Source organism: Schistocerca piceifrons, chromosome 3 (assembly GCF_021461385.2).
Source record: "Schistocerca piceifrons isolate TAMUIC-IGC-003096 chromosome 3, iqSchPice1.1, whole genome shotgun sequence".
Taxonomy (NCBI): Eukaryota; Metazoa; Arthropoda; class Insecta; order Orthoptera; family Acrididae; genus Schistocerca; species Schistocerca piceifrons.
In genome coordinates this window covers 72,229,938-72,255,062 of record NC_060140.1, presented here as the reverse complement: position 1 = coordinate 72,255,062, position 25,125 = coordinate 72,229,938, and the positions used below count along the sequence as shown (strand labels likewise).

The window sequence follows — 25,125 nt, the reverse complement described above, 5'->3', positions numbered from 1 at the left end:
TTCCTTATCCTGAAGTTTCTCCACTCTTATCCTCCTACATATGGACCTGACCTCCTGCACTTTCGGCCTCACAATCCCAATTTCACTGCAGATTAAATAATGATCAGTGTCATCAAAGAATCCCCTGAATACACGTGTGTCCCTCACAGCCTTCCTGAATTCCTGATCTGTTATTATATAATCAATGACAGATCTGGTTCCCCTGCCTTCCCAAGTATACCGGTGAATGTTCTTATGTTTAAAAAAGGAGTTTGTGATTACTAAGCCCATACTGGCACAGAAATCCAAGAGTTGTTTCCCATTCCTGTTGGCCTCCATATCCTCTCCAAATTTACCCATAACCTTTTCATTCCCTTCTGTTCGATTTCCTATCCTGGCGTTAAAATCACCCATGAGCAGAACACTGTCCTTGTCCTTTACTCTAACAAGTACATCACTGAGTGCCTCATAAAAACTATCCATCTTATCTTGATCTGTCTCTTCACAATGCGAATATACTGACACAATCCTAATTTTCTTGCTAGACACTGTCAAATCTATCCACATCAGTCGTTCGTTTACATACCTTATTGCAACTACGCTGGGTTCCATTTCTTTCCTGATGTAAAGCCCTACATCCCATTGTGCTATTCCTGCTTTGACTCCTGACAGGTAGACCTTGTATTCTCCCACTTCCTCTTCTTTCTCACCCCTTACCCGAATGTTACTAACAGCTAAAACGTCCAGCCCCATCTTACTTGCAGCCTCTGCCAGCTCTACCTTCTTCCCAGAGTAGCCCCCATTGATATTAATAGCTCCCCATCTCATTACCATTTGTTTGCCAAGTCGTATCTTTGGAGTCCCTGGTTTGTCAGTTAGAGGTGGGACTCTGTCACCTCCAAAGGTCCGAGGCATTTTGCTCTGATTGTTGATAGCATCATATTTAAAGTACCAGGGAAGCAGGTTGCTAGCCTTACTTGCCTCGAGTCCCATTGGGTTTTACCCCTAACGGCTGAGGGACTAACCGGTGGATTTGGTAGTCTTTGCCGTATGAGCACAAGGGTGACCACGACTCAGAATATGTCCGAGATGCCCAGCCTTATTCCAAAGTAACTGGTATCCCGACTGTCGGGACCACTTACTTGGCCACTCATATGTTGCCCGTGGTTCATGAACTAGGACATGACTACAGGAACCCACACCATGGACCAGGGATATGAAAAGGAATGATCACATTGGCTCAGTTGTGGGTAAAGCAGGTTCTAGACTTCAGTTTATTGGTAGAGTTCAGAGGAAGTGCAGTCAGTGTACAAAGGAGATTGCTTACAAATCATTCATGTGACCCACCCTAGAATATGACTGATGGGGGATACTGAATGTACACAAAGAAGGGCAGCACGAATGGTCCCAGGTTTGTTTAATACATGGGAGTGTGTCACAGAGATATTGAAGAAACTGAACTGGAGGACTCTTGAAGACAGACATAAACTATCGTATCCCTATAAAGTTTACTAACAAAGTTTCAAGAACCGGCTATAAATGATTATTCTAGGATTATTCTGCAATCCCCTGTATATCGATCACATAGGGATCCTGAGGATAAAATAAGAATAATTTGCATGCACAGAGGTATTCAAACCTTCAATCTTCCCACGTTCCATACCTGAATAGAAGAAATTTTGATAACTGATACAATGAGATGTATCCTCTGCCACTTACTTCCCGGTGGTTTGCAGAGTATAGATGTAGACTGTGAAAACACAACAAATACGTGTAATATTAGATGTTTCTAACTCCGTGACAAGTATTTACGAACAGCGTCGTCCTGAGATCATGTGACACCTGCTGTTTAATACTGACAACATGCGCAGGGTCGACTTAAGCGTCAGATCCAACGCGTCGGCTTTGACCCGTGACGTAAGGGTGTTGTGTGTGACGTCATGACGGCGCGGAGTTTGGTTTGAGTGTGGCTGTCTCCAGTTCTGTTTTATCTTATTTTATTTACTTTTCTGATCTGTTCGTTCTATATCGTGAGATTTTTTTTAAATTTAAAAACACTTATTACTTATTTTAATTATCTGTTTCCTCGAATTTCTGTTTTAGTTTATTATATTTATCTTTCTGATCTGTTCGTTCTATCCCGTGAGATTTTTTTTTTTAAAAAAAGGCAAAAAACACTAATCAGCTACTGAAGCATCTTTATCTTCTATCGGATGCAGGGGTTACGACCCCTGGGGAGGTGGGTGGGTATTCATGCATGGCTGTCTTCACTTACACGTTGTAGCTACGCAAGGCGTCTAAATTTGTTTACATTTAGTTTTCCCCCCACCCAAAACACCCCATTTCCCGCGCTTGTGGAAAGTGTGTGTGTTTTTGTTTCCGCCATATTTGTGACGTCATGGGTCAAAGCAGACGGGTGGGATCGGACGCTTCCGTATTTCCCATGCGCAGAACGCAATGATTACTTCAGACATATTTGTACTCTGTGTTGGGTACGACAGACGTTGGAAGATTTGTCCATAAAAAGCAAATGTCCCGAGTTCGAGTCTCAGTTTGGCATGAGGTTTTAATCTGCCACGAAGTTTCATATCAGCGTCTACTCTGCTACAGAGTGAAAATTTCATTCTGGTTAAAAGTGTGTATGAATTTTGCACTGTGTACATAATGTATTTAAATTTTACGAAACAATAATCAGTCGATAACCAATCCCTATCCTTCATATCAAATGGGATATTATTTTGGATCAGTAGGGACTACAGGTAATTATTAGCAGTTTGATGTAATGGCATCTTTCAAGATCGTATGACGAAATTCGAGATGTCCGGCAAAAATATTTGTATTTACGATCTCAGCATGTGTACTTTGAACGAATGATAAGTTTATTTCTGAATAATTTATAAATGAGTTACAGAAGATTTTGTGTGTGTGATGTGTGTATTTACAAATTTATTGTTTGTCTGGTGAGCATCTGTCATTCGTGTGTGGAAAAAAAGGATGTATATTTTCCGTTTACAGAAGAAAAACTGATATGTTTCTCATTAAGGAATCTTCTTTACTTAAGAAATGCGCAATTTTTTGATATTTTGGACATTCGTTGTACCGAAGTACCACAAATGAACTTACTAAAGTCTTTTGAAATTTGGGATCGTTAACGCCAATAGAAGTATTGGATTACTCAATTGTATGTGTTATAAACTGTGGACAGACTACTGCATAATGATGGGCTGTTCTGTCTTGGCAATTACTAACAAAAAAAGAAAAAAACTGAAATGAAATACACCAGAAATCGGAAGAACAGCCTTTTAGAGTATTGCGGTAGCTATGAGATTATTTTAATTGTCACCCCAATTAGTGCCTTAAAGCGTGATGAAAAGTATTGTCTTGTCAAACATTCGATGTCACCCTATTCTGAAGATAACCAGAATTGCAAATGGTTACTGGAACTGACTAACGTAGTCACCGAGTCCGCGATCTGCCTCCAGCTGATCGACTGTTCATGAAGAAGCAGTAGGTTACTGCCATGGAGAGTAAGGAGATGTGGCTATCGTAGTGTCTACTTGTAAGGGTGCTGTTATCAGTACTCAGCAGCTTATTACACTTTTCTGTTTCTAGAATACAGTTTCTGTTATACTATGGGATTGAATATTTTATTCAAGGTTAACCTAAATCATGGGGGACCTTAGGATTTTTCAGCGGTGAAGACCAAACGTGGGAAAGTTTTATGCGTACAGTGAATATAATTTTCGTTTCCAGCACATTAACCTGTTACTGAGACCAGTTTAAAATGGTTAAGGAAAAACCAAATTCCACTCGAATTTACGACGAAGAAGGCTTTAGGAGGAGAGCAGCTTGCATCTGTGTAAGAAGTGAACTGGAAGATGAGGTGAGTGAAACTTGTATCGTAATACTATCGGAATTATGTGTGTACTGTGTTTTTATTTTATTTCTTTTACATGTTGTGATGGGTATAATGATTTGAAGTATGACTTAACGGTAAATAATATAAGGCTGCGGGTTGGCGAGATGTGTTGTTGGTAAACGCTTTGTGCCTGTTCGGAGTAATTGTGAATGAGTGTATGCTCGAAGATGAGAGCGTCATCGAAAGTTGAAAGAACGCAACATATGCTACTGGCCGAGGGTAACTGTACACAGGGCGTGTGCTTTGTGAAGAGTTTACAATTAAATTTTTTGGAACTTGTTGCAGTTTCGTGGTGATAGCATAGTCAGTTAAAAGTTGTTAATGTTGTCGCACATATGTACAACCAGCTCTTATTTCTTCTTTATTGGGACCATAGTAGTGACCTAACTAGTTTTGTGTGTTCGCGAGTTCTGTTTGCTCACGTAATGAGTAGCGACTGACTCAGTGTTCCGGTTTTGATTGATTAATTGCTTTTTCTCACACACCACCACTTGCCCATTTCGGTGCTATTTTTCAGACTTCACTAACAAATTCCCAGGTGCTTTTCATTTCCATGCCAGAACATGTTTTTAACACACGTACACAGTCCATTAACTTCTCTGAAACTAGAGAACTGTTCGTGGAAACAATTTCAGTCGACTTTCCTACTAATAAACTTATGCATAATGGGTTCTGTTCTCCTTCAAAATTTAGACATGCCAGGTGACTCAATATTTGGAGTTAATTAGCTTGAGCCATTATTAAAATTGCCCAAAGCGTCCACTAATACAGTAACAGATTTACAAGCCTGATACATCTGCCGTGGTGCAGTTAAAACTTATGTTAAAGTGGTCCATATCCATGTTTTTATTTTCCTAAGACAGTGTTGTAGAAGCGTATAAGCAGATTGCATTAGTTGTCTTCAAACGTTAGTACACATGCACCCAAGACAGTTATTGATTCTGCAGCGACATGCCTGACCATAAACTAGACATTTATTGGCACTATTAATTCTATGATCTTTCCTTGGAGGCCCGTGGTAAATGATGAGTCCAAAAGAAAGCTGTATATAGCTTGTTGCTTGTTGTAGCCGTGTAAACATCCTTTGGTGTAGGTAGCACTGAGGACAAACATTACTTGTGAATATCTGTTGAATAAATTTTGGATTGTGTGTATATTATTTCTAGTATACTGGGTTAAATATTTAATACTACACAATTGAATTTGGTTACACCAGGCATAATATTTGTAAAATGATGATCAACATTTCTAAGTTTTGAAGTCTTCAGACTGTCATGTTTACAGGGAATCAGAAAAATTTCATTAATTAATTGTTATGATGGTTGTCGCGCAAAGTTCATTCCATTTTTATTATCTGTTCTATTCTAGAAACATTGTCAGTGTAATGCTCTTGGCACACGTTAGAGCTTTTGACTGGTACAATGTGGACTGAAGGTGTAATCTTTTTGCTTTTGCTCTTGCAAAAATCTTAAAATTTACTAGCAGAGGAGGTGCAGCTTAATTGCACATGGGAAAATTTAGCTTCCTTCAGTTCTTGGTGGAAAGAATTAAAAGCTGACAAGACACACATCACACTGGAGATAAATAAAGTAACCAAGAAAATTTACAGCTTACAAACTTGTCCCATTGTAATTTATCATGAATGGTCTATTACATCATTTCAAAAGTGATTCATATGTCAAATATGTAGAATTTATCTGAAAAGTAAATGAATTTTGTGAACTGCATAATATGAAATGTGGAAAGAGGCAATAATTGCTACATTAACATATAAAGTTAGGTAACTACCAGTCTCTTCACTTTCAATCCATTTTATTAATACTTTCCATTAGGGCCTTTTACATTTTATAGCAGGAAGACATTATTGGATCTTTTGCATACACATTCCACACCATCTGCTTTTGTTTTAATGTTTCTTTAGTAAACATATGGTGGGCAAGTAGAGTGGACAAAGACAAGAGGGTGCAGAGGAATATTCAAGAAGAGCTGTCTACTTTCAGTGATGTAGGAAATTTTTGACAAATGCTGTAAACAACCTTGGCGACTATAATGTGATACTAGTGACAAATTATTATTATTATTTCTTTCTTGTCTCAGACGTTATGTCTGGTTTATTATTATTATTCCCATTTAAATGATAAATGAGCTAAGCCACAGATCAGTCTGTCACTACAACCCAGTTTTTGTACTTGTAGGTAAACATTTTTGTTCGCTTTGTCAGTTAACAACACTGTCTATATGTGCACCAAAAGTGACTTCACAATGGCTCTTAACAGTATGTCAGTGGGCAAAGCTGATGACTCATATAAAATATTCCTCTTGACCCAGACATTAATACATTTACAAATAGATGCGAGATCAATGCAACTGATATGCTTAGAGGTTTAAATACAGTTGTTGCAGATGAAATCTTCTCGGTCGTCCATCAATGTAGCTGCGTCAAAAATCCATGACGTTTCTATGAGTGTCATTGTCATGATCTTCTGGCAAAGTGTTGTTGCGGGTCTCTGAATTTTCATGACTTGACAGTTTTTCCATAAGTAATTTGGTCAAAATCTTTTTTCCCAACTAGTAAATGATCAGTTCCTTGCTGTCATGAAGCTTTGAACCTACGTGGAAGGAAAGAGAAAGAAATTGGTGAGTTTAATTTGGTTTGCAATGATCACCTTCAAAATTTAATATTATCTCCCTTACATGATGAACTTTGAGTTGTCACCATTCTCAATTTCAGAGCAGTTTTAGTATTACTTTTACATCTTAGTTAAATGTAAGAGTTCATGAAGGTTTACAGTTTTAAATGGTGCTTCAGATTTTGGTAGAAAGCTAAGATTTCTCTGCAGTCAGTCACTCTCTTTGTATGTGATTTCAGTATGGGATTCAATACATTGTGCTGTAAAGAGACTGGCTTGTATTAAAGGCTGCACTTTTTATTACTACATAGATCCTTATAGACTTATTGACAAAAAAGCTTTATGAACTGACTCCCCCACAAGATATGGAATAAATATTAGCTCCAATCTTCTTTTACACTTATTGTTGTTGAAACGTGAAGTGCAAAAAAGATTTCATTGCAGACCCTTTTCTTCCTCTGTACAGTAAAAAAAAACCTTCCATCAGTAGGTTGGCGTGAGAACTAAGTCGCTTTTACCTGTTTGTGCTGTTCTCTTGCTTTGTTCCTAAAACTAAGAGCCTTCTAAACTAACTAGCTTTTCTGATGTTCTGTGTATGGTGCACAACTCTTCCCAACAAGGTGCTTACTCCACCCTCCATGCCATACCATAAAATGTTTACCTCCTCCCCCTTTTGTCTCTCCTCCTGAAAACGTACCAATTTCCACATTCCGTAATGTACACATTAGTAGTCCTACAGCAGTTGATCACCTCACCGTTCTTGTGGAAACAATCACAGCTTTTATCACCACTCACAGCAAGGCCTTTAATAAAAATTAAAATAGACAAAAATAGTTGTTTCATTATCCAGCTAAAGTGATGTCAGTGCAGTGAGTAGTAGTCTTTCATAGGGTAACAGAAGTAACCATTCACAGAGGAAACTTCATGTAGTGCCACAAGTAGCTTCTTGTATATGGCTCCCTTTATTGTTTTTAACAGTGATGTTTTTGTTTATTATGATTGACCACATCAAACACCAGCAATCTGTTACTGCATGTGCAGTAGACTGAGGTGTTCGCAACCATCTCAGAGTGCGCCTGAAGTGGAAGTGGTGGAGAAACAGCTTTAAACATAGTTGAGAATGGATATACCATGATGGAGAAGGTTGTGTTGCGTTCCTAATAGCATAGTTCTTGTATCTGTATAATTTTGTCTGAGACAGAGCTGGCTGGCACAGTGGTTAAATAAAATAGATTTACACTGAGGAAGGAACGAGGTCAAATCCCTGTCCAGCCAGTATGGTGCTGACGTTAGAGTTAAGCATTCTACTAACATTTTGCAAAGGTACCTGTTTAATTCGAGCACTGTAACAATAAAGGGCAACAAAATTTAACTGTTTCTCTCCCCCCACCCCCCATTATAATATTCATCACAGCTGTGACAGGTCAGTTCTTTGTGGTGACTATTTTTGGACCATCACATCCATTTTCAAACCATGACCTTAGAAGTAAGTGTAGCCATACAGTTCCCATCAATGCACATGCGAGTAACCCAATTATTGGTATTCCTCACTAGTAATCATTACATAAATACAAAATGATTAACTTCATATGACTATCCAGTGTGATTCCTTTCCAGTCGAATGAAATAGCATTGTGTACTCATACAGAGCTAATCCTTTTGTGTTTATGTAATGATTGCTAGTGCGGAGTAACGAAGAATTAAATGATATGCGGAATGGAATGAAGTCTAGTGAGTACAGAATATGGATTAAGACTAAATCAAAGAACAGTGAAAGTAATGAGAAGTAGTAGAAATGAGAGCAGCGAGAAACATAACATCAGGATTGATGGTCATGAAGAAGGTGAAGTTAAGGAATTCTGTTACACAGGCAGCAAAGTCACACATGACAGGTGGAGCATGGAGGACATCAAAAGCAGACTGGCAATGGCAAAAAAGGCATTTCTGGCAAAGAGAAGTCTACTAGTATCAAACATAAGCCTTAATTTGAGGTGGAAATTTCTGAGAATGTATGTTTGGAGCACAGCATTGTATAGTAGTGAAACATGGACTGTGGGAAAACCAGAACCGAAGAGAACTGAAACATTTGAGATATGCTGCTACAGACGAATGTTGAAAATGAGGTAGACTCGTAAGGTAAGGAATGAAGAGATTCTGCACAGAATCGGAGAGGAGAGGAATATGTGGAAAACACAGACAAGAAAGAACAGGATGATTGGACGTATCTGTTAAGACATTAGGGAATGACTTCTATGGTACCAGAGGGAGCTGTAGAGGGAAAAAACTGTAGAGAGAGAGAGAGAGAGAGATAGGAATACATCCAGCAAATAATTGAAGGCGTAGGTTGCAAGTTGTACTCTGAGATGAAAAGGTTGGCTCAGGACAGGAATTTGCGGTGGGCTGCATCAAACCAGCCAGAAGACTGATGACTCAAAGTGTACATTGGTAGGAACTGTATGATTACCCTTATATCTAAGGCAGCTGTTTGAAACTGGATGTGATGGTCCAAAACTTTTCACCACATAGAAATGACTTAACGCAGCTGTGATGGCTACTGGAATGGCGGAAAAAGATTCTGATGTTGCTGGTTCTATGCTCCGTCTGTATATTAGAACTTCATAAACCAAGTTTGTTTATCTTAATTTTTTATTTGTATTTGCACTTGTCAATGAAGGCTATAAATCTATTTTTTTCTCTAATTTAAATATTAAATGTGTAATTTCAGAATATTCACTATTATGGGCACTAGGCTAACATCAGTAATTATTGTGTTCAACAAAATGAATAATAGATTAAAAAAATCTAGTTACAAGCACTGCAGTTAGTTTATTATATACAACATACATTACAAAAGGGTTTTTTGGATTGCAGAGAATTAAAGTAAAAATTGACCATCATAATGGCTTCTTCGTTTGCATGGAACTTTCGTTTTACGCACTGAGCTCAAACATAACACCTCCCCCCCCCCCCCCCCCCCCCCCCCCGCCCCCCAATCATCTTAGCTGTATCACATCTTCCTTGGTATTTCTCATAGACCAAATGTCTTGGTGAAAACATTAGCTATGTTCTTGACTCACTGTTCCTAAATTCAAGGAAAGAAATGAATATGTAAAGGGGCAGCTAGACCACTTTTAATTAGCATATTGCATCCAAGGGCATTGTAGCTGTGAATAAAAGAATCTGAGAGTCCTAGGTAAACCCCACTTTTTTCCTAACCTAGAAACTGATGCAGCAGCATTGTGAACAATTCCCAACCATTGCATTTTTCTGAGGTCATTGATTCCTATTGAGTGCAATATGAGCCAAATCTGGGGCTCAGCGAAAATTCTGCTTTCACTTTTGTGACAAATATCGGGGAACATTTAACTTACAAAGTGAAGAGCTGCAGAATCAGTAGTCAAAACTTTAATACTATTAAATTAGTCACAATTTAATATGCAGCAGGGACAGTGAAATTTTTTTCCCTGTCTACAAGAGGTTCTCGTAAGTTATTTGTGTCTGGTATTAAATCTTCTCTCACTGGCCATTCTTTCTTAATATTATGTTGTGTTGCTGCTCTGCTATCTCAGGCAGAGCACTTTGTGAAGCATCCTTGAAGTCTTAAGAACAAGTCCAATCATCTTAAAACCTTCACATAATAATCTAGAAAACAATGAAATAATTTTGCATTTGAGTGTTATCTAGTGCTAATCTATGGTACTGACAAAGAATATGGAGATAAAACTAAAATAACCAACATGACACTATCCTTATTTGTGCAAAACTATGGTCATTTCAGTTTTTTGCAGGTCAGTTTTAATCTGAAAGGTTGATTGACAAAATTTCTTGTTACATAGTATAATACCCTGATGTCAGTAGACTTTGCAGTAAATATTTTAATGGCAATCTGTATATGTGCATACACTTGTATTACACAATGATGGACATTCTTAATATAAAACTTCTTCGGAGGCACTGTGTGATTATGGGGCTGATAAGGTAATTGCTTGTTATTTGTCTGATGTAACAAGTTAGTGTCACAGGTCACTCAGTCTCACCACCGGAATGAGTGCCCTGCATTTGAGTGACTTACAGAGTATAGATGTAGATGAGTATGCTTTAGTCTTTGTGGCTGTATAGAAATGCTAAAAATGCGACAGTAGTTGAGCAAATGTTTTAACATGTTAATAACAGGCACTACAAACAGTACATTTTAGCAGAAGTCAATGAAAATTTCGGTGACCTCCATTAGGAGTACGAAAAGCGAATTATGACAAAAAATAACGTAGAATACTAGCGACATACTTACAATGCATTTAAATCGAGCAGCTTGCTCACAGATTCTTTAGCAGGAAAAATTGACGTGAGTCAATAGAGAACTTTTAACATTGCAGCGCGTCAGCAATCGTGAATAATTTAATGATTATAAAGAATCCGCCTCGATAGCAAATAGAAACCGGATGTTGACCTAGGTTTCGGCGCGGGCGTTCTGTATTGATGTTGGCCTATGCCTCTTTAGGCAGTTTGTAGTTTGTGTGTTCCGAAGAAGGCGTGGTTATCCACGCCGAAGCCTAGGTCAACATCCGGTTTCTATTTGCAATCGAGGCAGATTCTTTATAATCGTTAAGTCAATAGACTACCATATGATCCCGTCAGCTTCTCTTTCTTGTGAATCAGAAACAACATATGGCATCATTTACCGCATCTCCCCCACCCCATCCTGTATTACGGATGAGAGCGAAAATTAAGCAGAATACAAGCAACATATGACATTTCAATTCAATAAAGGCAATGCACACAAGGAGACCATAGTCAGGATCATAATTTCTTGTTGATTACACCCACATGGTCGAAGTTGCAGTAGTGGGTTTTACAAATAAATACCAGATCCAACGATAAAGTGAAAAATATTATCATATAGTACTACTTATTCACAAAGCAAAAATACAGATTATGGCGCCATATCCTCCCGAATTCGAAGTTCGTTGCCACGCCACTCTGAGCGCCACTGTTCGTCTGCTTCCGTATCGTAAATAGGCCTCGTAGTTTTGATATTGTTCTGCGTGGCCGCACTCACGTTTGTAGAATGATCACGTGATCAAACGCGCCCCTCTTAGTTTGTTCACAACTATTCATTTATAAATAGAAGGTATTGAGGGTCATAGTGTTCAGAATACTATTAAAGATCTGTCGTAATTTTTCTGTAAGCTGCTACTTTCGAGGATTCTTCCAGTAAATCTGTCTGGCATTTGCTTTTCCTACAACCGGATTTGTCATTCCTCTTAAGGTAGATCCTTACGGTTACTCGTAGGCATTTTACGGTCGTTAACGTTCCTAGTCATTTTTTGTCTATTTACGCGCAACAAGTTGAATTTATTTATTGTCAGGTTAGACTGTTATTTCTTGCAGCAACCGTCGATACTCTGCAGGTTTTCCGGCATTCCGCTACTCTCGTGGCGTTAAAATCTCCCTGTATACAACAAAATAGTCTGCGAACAGCCATACATACTGTTAACTCTATCGACTTTGTCCCTTAAGAGCGACATGTTGAATTTTGTCTGCAAGGAAGTTCTGAATCCAATTACAAATCCGGTCTGATACTCGTTAAGCTGAGGGTTTTATTACAAAATGACAAAGCTGAACTGTCGGATGCCTTCATCAGGAGGTGAAAATAGCGAAGCTGCTTATTTAAGAAAGGCATTAAAGCAATAGCGTCATTAAAGGATTAAAGAAAAAAGACGAAAGCTGGGCTGATTTTTGGCCATTCAAAAGTCTCGCCAATAAAGAAACAGCGTATCGATCCACTTGAAAAGTCAACGGATCAGAGGCACTTCTTGCTTATGGCGTGACTGATCTTGATGAGAGTCAGCGTTGTTACATTTCTCGTTTCCACTACTGAACGTTGGAAGAACGCAACTCGTTGTGCCAGACTATGTTAAGTAGCGCCTGTAATGGTTAATTAAGTCTACCTGATAATCTTATCATCTGCTAACTTTTCTTCGTAAGCCACTCGAAGCAGTTGGTGGAAACTCTTCCTGTGGGAATTTATAGACACGTGGTATAGTCTTCAACTTTCGTAGTCCTGTCGTCCTCATTGCTTACGATATTACGTATGTTGACAACTTTTACTTTTGGTCAGACAATTGAAAACACCAACCAAAGCATATCAAAACATGTTTTCAGTTCCTAGTCGCTATAAACTCTGTAACACAAAATTACAAATGGCAATTGTAAGAAGTAGTACAGCGCCAAAAATGGAACAAAAACTTAACATCCACAAACCATGTAAGTAGAACTTCAAATTATTACTACATCGTAGAAAGGCTAACTGCCAGAACTATTTATAACCTATATATACATATAAAGTGTAAACTAAATAGTATAAAAGAAAATATGTACATATTCCAGGCCACTGAAAATGCCTTGAAAAGAATAAAGGCGAAACCCGTATGGCACGAAAATTTAGATTCAGTTTTAATGAGACGGTCCAAAAGTAAAAATTGTCTTGTAGTAACGTGGTGGAGCGTCCCTAGTGATTGTATTTTATGGGGGAAGACAGCTGGAATTGAATCATTTTTAAAAGTATGAAGTAACTGCTAACTGCGGTAGAGCTTGTGATGGGGAACAATTAAGAGATTTTGCACAGTTACCGAATCTGCGAGCATCGAGCAGGCGGGACAAGGCAAGTAACGAAGTGCGGCAGTTTCCATTACAGAGACATCGATCGGTACACGGCTGTGGAAAAGTCCCGCCATGCCCTAGAAGACCCCCAGGTTGGCGTTCGCATAGTGAACTTCACTTGTTGCGGGGTTGATAGGGTTTCAGCTTCTTCACGAAGTCTGTGTTGATGTCGGACCGCTGTTGAATCTTGTCGATTGTATTCGCTATGAAAGTGTAACAGTTATTTTTAAGAATCGCTTTAAATTTATTGGAGTCGAACGGTTTCCTCGGCGATTTTGCAAACGGTACATACAGAAATCGTAAAGTTGGCTTGCCGTATGGCCGCATTCAAGAAAGGTGAATCAGTGTAACATTGCTTTCGCTGGTGTAGAAGAGGGTGGCAACGGTATTCGCACTAATGACCTAACGGTAGAACTTCGGGACTGTGCGGTGAGTAATCGCTTGCGGAATCTCTACTAAAGAGAGAGCACGAATTTCATCATACTGCCTGTTGTACTTCGACGCCATCCGCTACACAAAGGAATTCGTTGAAACCGACACGATACATTCCATAACGAACGTGCGATTTTGACAATCCGTTGTTGCAGTATACGCTAAATGTGACAATGCGGCCTAAAAGGTAATTCTAACGTTGTATCTCTTTCTGTTTGGCATACGGTGGATTTCTGGAAGTATTCAATTTTGTTATTTGCGTTACGGAATAATGTAATATGGATTTAAGAATGTTGTACGAGGTGTTACAGAAGATTGATTGAGGATGATTCTGGAATCTTTTTTTTTTTTAATTTTAGCAATCCCGTTAAGCTAAATTATCTCCGTGGAACATTTTTAAGGTGTCACTGACATTTGACTCCCTGTATCTCCCAAGAACAAAATTCCTTAATAGTGATAACGAAAACGGGCAGTTAGATAGCGATCTGCGATGATGATGATGATGATGATGATGATGATGATGATGATGATGATGATGATGATGTGATTAGTGTTATAACTGTGAGAATAACAGTAACTGCATTTTTTTAGAAAATACATTGTATTGAAAGTACTGCAATAGAATTATTTTATTATAAAAGAAAGACATGGAAGTAATAGGATGTGATACTTACCGAAAGACAGGAATATTCCTTTAGTTTTTAAATTGTGTTTCTGAAGCCCTTGTCGTACAAAAATTTGACTCCAAAACTATCCTTCGTAAATTCAAAATGCAATTCTGGCACTACTGCCTACTGCCTTTAAAAGTTTGTCACCAAAGATTACCTGCTCATAGAACAGCTTTTTTGTTCGACCTTCGTTGTCATTTGTCGTTGGACGAACTGATACAAACCCCAACGACGTTGTTATTCACGTGTTCTCTGAAAAATTTCCATTTATTAAAAACATTTTCTTCAAACGCTCAATGCAAAATAACTGCGAGGCCAAATTCTAGCTACCTTTATTTCAACAGTAACAACTGACAAAATTGTGGCACCATATACTTTGTTTAAAAAAGAAGTGAGGCTCGTGTCATATGTGGTGATAAGATTTCCAGAAGCCACGGGGGCTCTTTAAAATGTACATAGACTCTAGTGCACTTGTTAAGGCATGAGTGTTCGAAAGCAGGTAACTTCGCAGAGGAACGCCTAGTCTGTTTCCACGGGAACAAACGTGTAAAACACTGTTAAAAATCCCCCCCCTCCCCTCATCGCGTCTACTAGCTGAAAGGATAGTAAATTACCGTATCTCCTGTGTTTATTACATTTGTAAGCAATTAACGTGGTAATCTTGTAACAGGATGCTGACTATCAATGGAAGAAGTTAAGATACACTGGTTAATAAGCTAGGTATATACTGTATGTCTGATGTATGCCTTAACACTGAGCATCGTTACCACATTAGAGAGATACATCTACACAGCTCTTAGCAGTGTTAGTTACTGCTGCTGTTTCACTCAACAGTAGTGAAGGAGTGGACTGCTTTGTTTTACACGTTTATGCCTGTGGCTCAATGGCCATGTCTGTAGACATCTCTCCCATACTTCGTTATTGGCTCTGGGCCGTTTACAAATCGTGGTAGTATCTAAGAGGAATTGCACACAGTTTCACGCTGTACTTTCCGGATTCGAAAGCTCCGTAATGATTACAAAGGAAGGTCTCGAAATGGAGAAAGCGAAGAGTAACGGATAAGGCATTGTGGAATGTTGTTCTCTGCACGGTGAAGGAAACAATGTTTGCCAGACGTATGTGCCCGGAAGAGTAGTTACTAAAGGTGTGTATTTTTGTATTTGTTTGCATTTGATAGCAACTCTGTGTCTTTTAAATTTGCCTGCAACAGGCCTTCTGTCGTTTTAATATTTGCTAATTATTGTTGTCGTGGTTTACTAACATTACACAAACCCAGCAAGTATGGCCGTCTGAATGTTAAAATACTGATTATAACGAACGTGTTTCTTGACAGCTGACTCGTGGTTTCGCAAACGTCGTGTGTTGTCGACTGACTTCATTAAACGTGTACATGACCAGTAGGAACCAGAAATGTCCGTACTGGATAGTGTGGTCGCAAATGAAATGGATGTGTTGTGGTCGCAGACTCGATAACGTAGGTATTGATTTACACTTGCAGCCGTTCTCTGTAATGGTGGACATTAGTATTTTCTATTCTGTGGTTGTGTCCGGATTAGTTTTACATGCACTTAGTCTTCTCTGCCCCATTCACAAAGACTGGCACCTACGCTGAATATCCTAAATGGTCAACGCTACGCAGGCTAGTATTTGCACTGGTGGTTAACGCTAACTACACCACCCCCACTCCGTAAGCCCCACGTGTTTCCTTCACAGGTCAACTCGGCGGACTCCCGACACTTTCTGCCGCACTGCTCAAATTGGCGAAGAGTAGTCTCTGGAATTTTAGGAATTTACCGTGCGTTGCCTGTCCTGCAGCCTCCCATAGTCTCGAGAAGGTGAATTAATGTAGACGCGATAAAACACTATATAGCGTGCAACCTGTGGGGAAACAGCAAGACAGCTGTAGAAGTTTGCCCAGGATTGCGGGGCTCTGCCTGGGTGGCCACAAACATCCGTTCTTTCGCGCTACTGACAGTGGGTTTACCTAATTCCTGGAGTTCAGGAAGGTATTTGATGCAATTCCGCCTTACGGCTTAATGGGAAAAAAATGAGCTTACAGAGAATCGGATCAGATTTGTGATTAGGTTTAGAGGACTTTCTTGAAGATGGAGTTCAACTCCTAGCTCTTAAATGCTAGCGGATAACGTCGGAGATTTAATCAAGCTGTTCGCAAATGGTGCGGTTGTCTATAACAAGCTATCAACTCCAGAAGACTGTAGAGAACTGAACGTTTTTTTCAAAACTCACTTTGTGCGAAGAAGACCAGAACGAGCTTTTTTAAGCCATAGACTATTCGAGATAGACGCCTTTCTAACTCAGAAAACAGTTTTTACAAAACCCAATTAATTCCGCGGTTAGAAGGTGCCAAATGCCCCATCTTTTCTGAAACTGGCTTTGCAAAACAACTATCTGCAGCTAATACTTGTAGGGTGAATAGTCTTTCGATTTTAATGACTCCATTTTCAATATTCGTTTTCGTAACATTTGCGGAAGTAACAATACAGCGTTGTGGCGTTTATTTTCTGTCAATTTACATTACTGTGAGGTCATTGTCAGTTGCAGAACTGCCTCTCTGAGTCGAGAAAGATTATACATGTATTCGTAGCCTGTGTTTAAAAGTTTATTTTTAAATAAGATGACAATAATACTCTGAACCTGTAACAGAAGCTAAAAGTGGAAGGAAGACAAGAAGACGAGAGCGTCATACGAGGTGTATTCCAAAAATAAAATCCGGTGACAGATATTTAAGTGATAGTTTCACTCGTGCAGCGGTAGCTACAGACACACATCAGGAACGTATCGCAGTGTTGTATACGATATTGCACTGCCTGTGTTATTCCGAATTACGATGCACCGTTATTTGGATTAACCACGGCACTGCAATATCGTATTTATCCGCCGACAGCGACGGGAATATACATAATTGATGTAAGAGTACAGGTTGCAGACACGTAGTTGACGATATGTGGAAGTTTGGGTTTGGCCGTCAGTCGTGCTGGGATAGCCGAATGGTAAGACAACTCGGGATAAGCGAGAAACTCAGGGTCGAGTCCCGATCCGGCACAAAATTTCATTGTCATTCCATCATACAGCTAATGGTTGTCCATAATCGCAACTGCGAATACATTCCATGTATTGCAGTGTGGGTTTGATTCAGTAATCGTTTGCCAACCGGTGAGAGCAGAGCATAATGGCAGAGACAATCTTAGAGCCCGCCAGTTGTGATGCCGGTTGTGTGATTAGATTTTTACTGGCAAAAGACTCTCCAGCTGCTGAAATACATCGTGAGTTGTGCCTAGTGTATGGACCCGAAATAATGAGCCACAAACAAGTCCGTTTTGGTGTCTGAATTTCAAAATGACCGCACAAATGTTCACAATGAACAGAGGAGTGGCAGGCCCAGTATTCGGACCGTCGACGTCGTTATCACGTGAACCAACAACTTGGAAGTGATCGGCGATTGACGGTTAGTCGTCTGGCTAATGAGCCCCAAAATGTTATTCGAATCTCAATTTACAGGATTCTCACTGAACAGTTTGGCTGCCACAAACTGCGTGCTAGGTGGCTTCCAAAAATGTTAACGACAGTTGCTAAAGCGCTATAGACAAGTTGGAGACGATTTGTTTTGCCACACTGTTGAGAGAGAGAGAGAGAGAGAGAGAGAGAGAGAGAGAGAGAGAGAGAGAGACGTAGATATTGTACAGAAACCCAGAATCAAAATGCCAATTAATTTTATTGCGTCATTCATATTCATCCGACCCAAGAAAGTTCATGCTGTCTCCGTTCTCGATCCTAAAAATGATGGCCACCGTTTTTTGGAATGAACAGGACGTCCTTTTGATTGATTTCGTGGGTCAACAATTACAGCTGACGTACTCTGCGGAACACTAACCAAACTTGACAAGTGCGATCCCGACTTTGCACCGAGCGATTATTTCCTTTCTTGCATTTGAAAGACTGACTGTGTGGACAGAGACTTCAAAACTACGGTCAACTCAAGACTGCCGTTACCAGCTGGTTAAAGTCACAGGCGGCAGATTTTTGTGGATAGGGGCTAAAGAAGTTGGTGCAGCGTTGCAGAAAACGTACAGATGCGAGCGGCGATTATGTGGAGAAGTAGATATGTGCTAAAGCATTACTTTCAGTAAAAGCTTTTTCTCATGAGCTCATTTTGTATGACCAGAACGGACCTTATTTTTGTAATACACCATGCATAAAATAAGCAATGAAAGATCGTAAAGAAAAGGCGAGGCCGTTGGAGACAAGTTGCGGTCACCTTTAAAGCGACTATACGCCCACAATAGGGCCCAGGAGCTGTCATTCTGCTGACTTAATCGACAACGAAATGAGTGGTACAGAGAGAAAGTAATTACATTACCTAGGAAGTCTCATTGTATCCTCAGATACCATGGTGTCGTCAAAGTATTGCAAGGCGACTGGAATGTGTGCTATCTCAAACGGGAGCCTAACCTTAGTTTAAAAGTTCATATTACCTTTCAGCATTGCGCAAACCCGAGTTATTTGGTACAAAAAGGATTGAAACTTCAAGGTAAAGACTTGATAGGCATAGGTACTGTGGGGAATCAACTGTAGTAGATCCTCAAGGAAGGACAGAAATCCTTCAGAGCTGTGGACGTAGCGTAGAAAATGAAAACTATGAATCATGTCAGTAAAAAAGTAGAGATATGGCAAAATTCAAATAGAACATTGAAATACCCGATGATGCCGGGGATTTCAGTGAAAATGTATTGAAAGGGGCCGGCCGCAGTGGCCGTGCGGTTCTAGGCGCTGCAGTCTGGAACCGCGAGACCGCTACGGTCGCAGGTTCGAATCCTGCCTCGGGCATGGATGTGTGTGGTGTCCTTAGGTTAGTTAGGTTTAAATAATTCTAAGTTCTAGGGGACTAATGACCTCAGAAGTTGAGTCTCTTAGTGTTCAGAGCCATTTTTATTGAAGGGGAATAGTGCTGTGGGTAGTGGAAGTAAGTGATGCGATGGGAAATATAGATGTTGAGGAAACAGCGAGACACTGGACTTTACCATATGTTAATTGGAGTGACTTAAAAATTTTAAATATTTGCTTAGTGCGGTTACTGCATTGTACATCAGTAATATTTCAAAAAGTTGTATGTAATATATATTTTTTGTTGTTTTCTTGGGAAATGGATGACAAAAATAGTTTTCAATAGATGTGTTACGTAGAAAGCAGGTTTTGAAATGAGTTGACGTTTTCATGATCTCTCTTAAATACATGCATGCACATTCTTTTGATTTATGGAGGTATGAATTTCTGTTTAAAAATTAGCATGTTACATGTGAAGTTTGCAAAATTTTCGTCCATATAAAAGTGTGTAAATAGTCTTTTGCGTTTCCTGAAAAATTACAATTTTTCAGAAAGCGAGTGTTGAATAACCGGTTCTCAGCAATAGGAAGACCTACAGAGGACTTGCTAAAAGATGCGGTGACTAGAAATTGATCCTAATCTGAAGATAAGATCTAAGAGATTGAGCATAAATAGGCGAAGAAATCCACTACTGCGCAATTACACTGTTGGTAACAAACCGCTTGAGACAGTAACTACCGTAATATACCTGGGATTAACCATAGCGAGCAGTCTGAAGTACTGTGACCAAATAAAACACACAGTAGAAAACGGAAATGCCGAGCTTGAGATTCATAGGAAATGTAATTAATTCACGAAAGAAGTGACGTACAAAACACTTGTTCGACCGATCGAGTATTTCTTATTTCTGGAACCCTTATTAGGTTGGATGACGAAGGAATATGCAAAATCCGACGAAGAGCGCCGCATAATCTTATGTATCCGAGATCATTAAAAGGATGCCTAAACTCCAGTGGCAGTCGCTTACAAGAGTGTCGTTGTGCATCGTGGAGACGTTTACTATTGAAATCTCTAGATTTAATGTTCCGCGAAGAGTCTGACAACATTACTTCGCCCCACATAGGTCTCGCGAAAGACCACAACGAGGAAATCGGAAAAATTACACCTGATATGGAGGTTTACCAGCAAGGGGGAGGGGGAGGAGGAGGATCAGAATCAGATAGTGGACCAGAGGTACTCTTTGCCACACACAGTAAGGTGGCGTGCGGAGTGTAGATGTAGGTTAGCACTAAAATAGCTAAACTTAAGACTGGCTGAAACTGCCTGGCAGATTAAAACTATGTGCTGGCCAGGAATCTAATCTGGGTCCTTTGCTGTCAGGTGCCCTGCCGGTTGGTGTCTTGCTCAGTCATTCAAACGGCAGTTGGCCAAAACGAGCAAATGGTCGTCAGTTCCATGTAACTGAAGCACAAATTAATACTTGTAAAATCATGCTTTAACTGTCTGGAGGTGAAGGGGATTTAAGATTCCACAAAATGGTTTCACATACATGCTTGACAAGTTTGCAATGACGTGTGTAGCAGGCTGTACCGTTATAGGTTGTTGCAATATCCGGTCAGAACTGTCCGGTTTATCTGTGTGGTGCAAAGTGTGGCAGCTATATCCTGTCTTAGACAAATGTAATAACGGTGATGTTGCCAATCTCGTATAAATATTTGGAGTATCTGGGGATAGGTTTGTGGAACAGTAATGTAGGTTCAGCAGTAAAAGGAAGTCGGCCGTGTTTTCCGCGAATAAACGGACCAGACATTTGTCTTGGGATATTTAACTGAAACTGGAAAATCTGGATCTGGGTGGCTAGACAGGGATTGGAAATCTGCTCCTGTACACTGCGGCTCTAGAACAGTAAACACTGCCCGCGTTTATCGGTGCTCGCTAGTTTATAAAGTAAGTGACGAAATCGCTTCGTCCGTAGGAAGTGGGAAACTTAAGTTTTAATATATCTCCTCGCATACTGTCGTTTGTCTACGAAAGACTGTTTACGGAACGTCCTGTTAAGCGGCCTCCATATAGGTTTGTACTGGGTGGTTATAATTGAAGTGTAGCTCCTTACGGAGGTAGCGTGTGGGCTGTAATTATCGTATGGCAGCGAACCTTGGTAGATACGCTAATGAGTTAATGCGGAACTTATTTACGCTGAAATAAATAGTTAAAATTTTGGCTACTGGCAGCAAATTTGGTGCTGTACAGCATCTCGTCGACGTCTCCGGTACTCATATTGAACAAATCGTGTGAAATGCGGTTGATAATAAAATAAACATTATGCATTTCTCTCTTGTCTGACCTTTCCTGCCCACGTCCCATTTCTAATCCTTTACATAAGGAAACATTTATATACGTCTTTCTTGCATTCGCATCTCGGGTTTGCACCTGGTGGCCAAAATTGAGACTCTTTTATTTTCAGCGTAAATCGGTTCCGCATGAACATATTAGAATATCTACGAAGTTCGCTGCCGTACGATAATTACAGCCAATACTGGACCTGCGTAATTTGCGACACTGTAATTATAACCACCATCACGGGACATCGTATACGAACAACAGGTTTGCAAATGGCCACGAACCTTTCTACCTTGCGGGTCGCTCCCTTAAATGCATTTATTACGTTAATAAAGGCTAGTTCTGCAAAGCTTGAACATTGTTCTTTGTGATTACGCTCTTGCAACGTACATATTGCTCATCGGGGTTCTCGCCGCGATCTCTGGAAGTGGTCATACAATTCGCAACTTATTGTAGAAGAGTGAATACTCGTTTCGAAATGAGGCAGCCACAAAGAAGGCAGCCATAGAAGAAAATGACGTGATTGTGCGAAACATTAAAACTGCGTCCAGTGACCAATTTTTGCTTGAATTATGTATAACTAAATGTAACAAAGATTTAACAGTAAAATACGCTGAAGAGCTACCTCTTGTCAACCGGAAAAATGTTAGAGTACTGCGTGGAAACGGTGTTTTCGACAAAGATGGAATAGGGGATGTTGCTAGAATGAGAGTGCAGATCTTAAATGATGCTAGTGAATGCCAGAAATCACTGCTCCTGTACCTAATACAGCAGCGGTAAAATTAACTGGGCCAAAACATCGTAGAAATAAGACGGCGACGTGTAACCAGATCCGAAATGTACACGGATCATCTGAAAGAATTTGTACCGTTGGAATCTTGATGCTCTGCTTGAGGGAGTTGGCCAAAGGCGGAGGAAACGGTAGTAAATAGAAAAAATTGTCGCACCAACTTATACCTGAACTTGGCACTTTGGGATTTGCTCTATTCCAACGCTCTTAGCCCAAGAGCAACTATCTATTACAGAATCGGCGTTACCGATTAATCGTGATCTCGATCGTAGTTTGTGGTCTGATTCGCGTGGCGCTATAGTGTCATTGCTGGTAAGTGAAACTGAGGAAATTATGCAAATAACTGCTGGTGGTTTTGTAAATTACTTGTTTCTCTGCACTGCTTTGCGACTTAGCGATAAAGTGCCCATGTTCACAGCAGATAATCATAGAGTGCATGTACCTCGCAGCTGTGTCGCTGGAGCCTGGAAAGAGGATGGTACAATTCACTATCAGATACTTTGATCCTGACATGCTAAATTAAACCAGAGAAGTTTCAACGATAGAAACGTCTAAGCAGCATCCCCGCAGTTTTCTGGATGTGTGAATAGGGATTTGGGGAAGGGCGGAGTTCACATTGGAAGATAGGGGTTAACGTCCCGTCGATGGCGAGCTAATTACTTTCAGTACCTCCTTGTGGTAGACAAAGGTGAGGGAGAAACCCGGAGGCGGCTTTCAAAGGGAACTACCCAGTCATTCACCGGAAGTGCTGTAGGAAAACCACGGAATATGTACAGCCTAATTGGGATTTGAATCCTATTCCGCCAGTCTTCAGAGTCAGTCTGTAAACACCTGCATTACTTAAACGAGACGTCTGCAAGTTCAGCAAATATTTGCTCTCAGTTGTTGCAGGCTATTAACGCAACTTGGCACCGGAAGAATAAGTGACCCAGTTTATCTAGCTGTTATGCATGGCGAAGTACCGCACTCTGTTTAATTGTGCCATCGTGGCTACCTTTTAGCCGTCTGCTCCCGAACAACACAGCTACGGTTGGAGGATAGCGACGTATGAACGGCAAATCCGGACAAAAGTTACTGAATTTTCGCCTTTTAGTCCAACTTCTAATAGATGTTCTAGTTGAGACGGTCGATACTTAAACCGAACTGCACTGTATCTTGCGTAGGACACGGTGTTTAAATATAAATAAAACATATGTTCTCCTCCTGAGTGAAACTCATCGTGCATCCATGTGTATTGTTAACTTTGTGTGTATCTCTATTCGTTATAGCGATGAAAACAACATTCCGATTGGTTGTGAGAAGTTTACAGCAGGAGCCAGAAGAAATATTTAATTAAAAAAATGTTCAAATGTGTGTGAAATCTTATGGGACTTAACTGCTAAGTTCATCAATCCCTAAGCTTACACACTACTTAACCTAAATTATCCTAAGGAACACACACACACACACACACACACACACACACACACACACACACACACACACACACACAAAAGCCCGAGGGAGGACTTGTACCTCCGCCGGGACCAGCCGCACAGTCCATGACTGCAGCGCCTTACAAATATTTAATATTTTTGTTTCACTTTATAGCAAACATTGTAGAAAAAGCGAAGGTACATTCTTACATTCATGTTTCTCTTCACATATCGCACTAGGTCAGATGGGTAATAGTGTATTTGAAGTTGTGTAGCACCATGATCTTTCTTAAAATTGTGTAATGTTAGAGATGGTAGGACGATAAAATGCTGGGCTCATACTGCCACCTTTTGACTTCTTAGGTTATTAAAGGTGTACCATAAATGCCCGAGGTTGATCTGAAAATCCGTAGCAAGTGACTGTGGTATTCTTGAGTACTTTTAAAAAAAAATCTTTCATCGATGTTCTCTTTTCTTTAGAGAGGGGGCTATAATCACCGGACCTCACAACTTGAGTGTGAAAACAATCTAAGTATGCCACTAGAATAAACAGTAGGTAAACAACTGTGCGGACAGACCGTAAGAAAAAATCTCTCAGCAAGCACAACGTAGGGTTATCTGTTGGTGATTAAAGCTACACACGTCCATGAGATGCTCCTCCTTTCTCGACTGCGTCAGAAACGAGGCACGGATGCTGCAGTAGCTGCCTCTTTATAACTGTAGTAAACATGGGCAGGAGGTTAAAAGGCAGTTTGTATTGAAGTTTGGAAGCCATGAACCTTTCTCGCCTGCTTGAAGCATGATTAAACAGAAAAGTCGTCTTGCTGCTTCCTGCCGGATACAAGCCAGTATTTTAGATTATGACGACACTTGGAACGTTTCCTTGCCAATTTCTCCGTTTGAGTATTAGAGTGCGTGAGACAGGGGAGTGTTAGCCTTCCCTTTACATAAAAACCCAAAGAGCTCACAGAGTACCGAACCTCCGGTCTTCGGGTTAGTAGGTCAGTGCTAACCGCCAGCGGTCGGTAAACCGGAAGGGGGCGTCTAGTAGCTTAGAGAGACTCACTGACCTGTTACTGTTGTCTGTCAGGGAGTATATGTAGAATGCGGATGTTACCGTTGTGTAGTACATGTCGCTGCTGTGACCGAGGAAGTGTGCGTAGTTAATACACTGGGCTACGGTGGAGAAATACGTTTGAAAGACACATCTCAGGCTTGTGACTTTGTTTCTTTTGTCAGACCCAAATCCGACCCTCGTTGTCCATCATAGGCTCTACTTCTGTTTCTGTTCGTAATGGTCTGGTCATCGAAGAGACGTTCAACTCTAACCTGTCTACCATACTCACCCCCTATGTTTGTGCGCTTGCAGCATGTATTTGGTAGAATAATTAAGACACCAGCCATTGTCGCTACTGAATTAGTTTTATCAGTGGAAAGAGTCAAGTCAAAT

The 25,125-nt window shown here is 40.2% G+C and overlaps 1 protein-coding gene across 4 annotated transcripts in view; it reads left to right on the top strand.

Moving 5' to 3' along the window:
- The first annotated feature begins 3,427 nt into the window (after positions 1-3,427).
- LOC124787997 (diphosphoinositol polyphosphate phosphohydrolase 2) overlaps positions 3,428-25,125 on the top strand; it is a 155,870-nt gene continuing 134,172 nt past the window's right edge. Inside the window, exons 1-2 of one of the 4 annotated variants that reach the window (XM_047255034.1) lie at positions 3,428-3,506; positions 3,733-3,862. In XM_047255034.1, the coding sequence (XP_047110990.1) occupies positions 3,764-3,862 (99 nt within the window). In that variant the 5' untranslated portion in view covers positions 3,428-3,506; positions 3,733-3,763. Of the gene's footprint in view, positions 3,863-25,125 lie in introns of all 4 variants that reach the window. The other 3 variants (XM_047255033.1, XM_047255032.1, XM_047255035.1) reach the window with 3 other exon arrangements.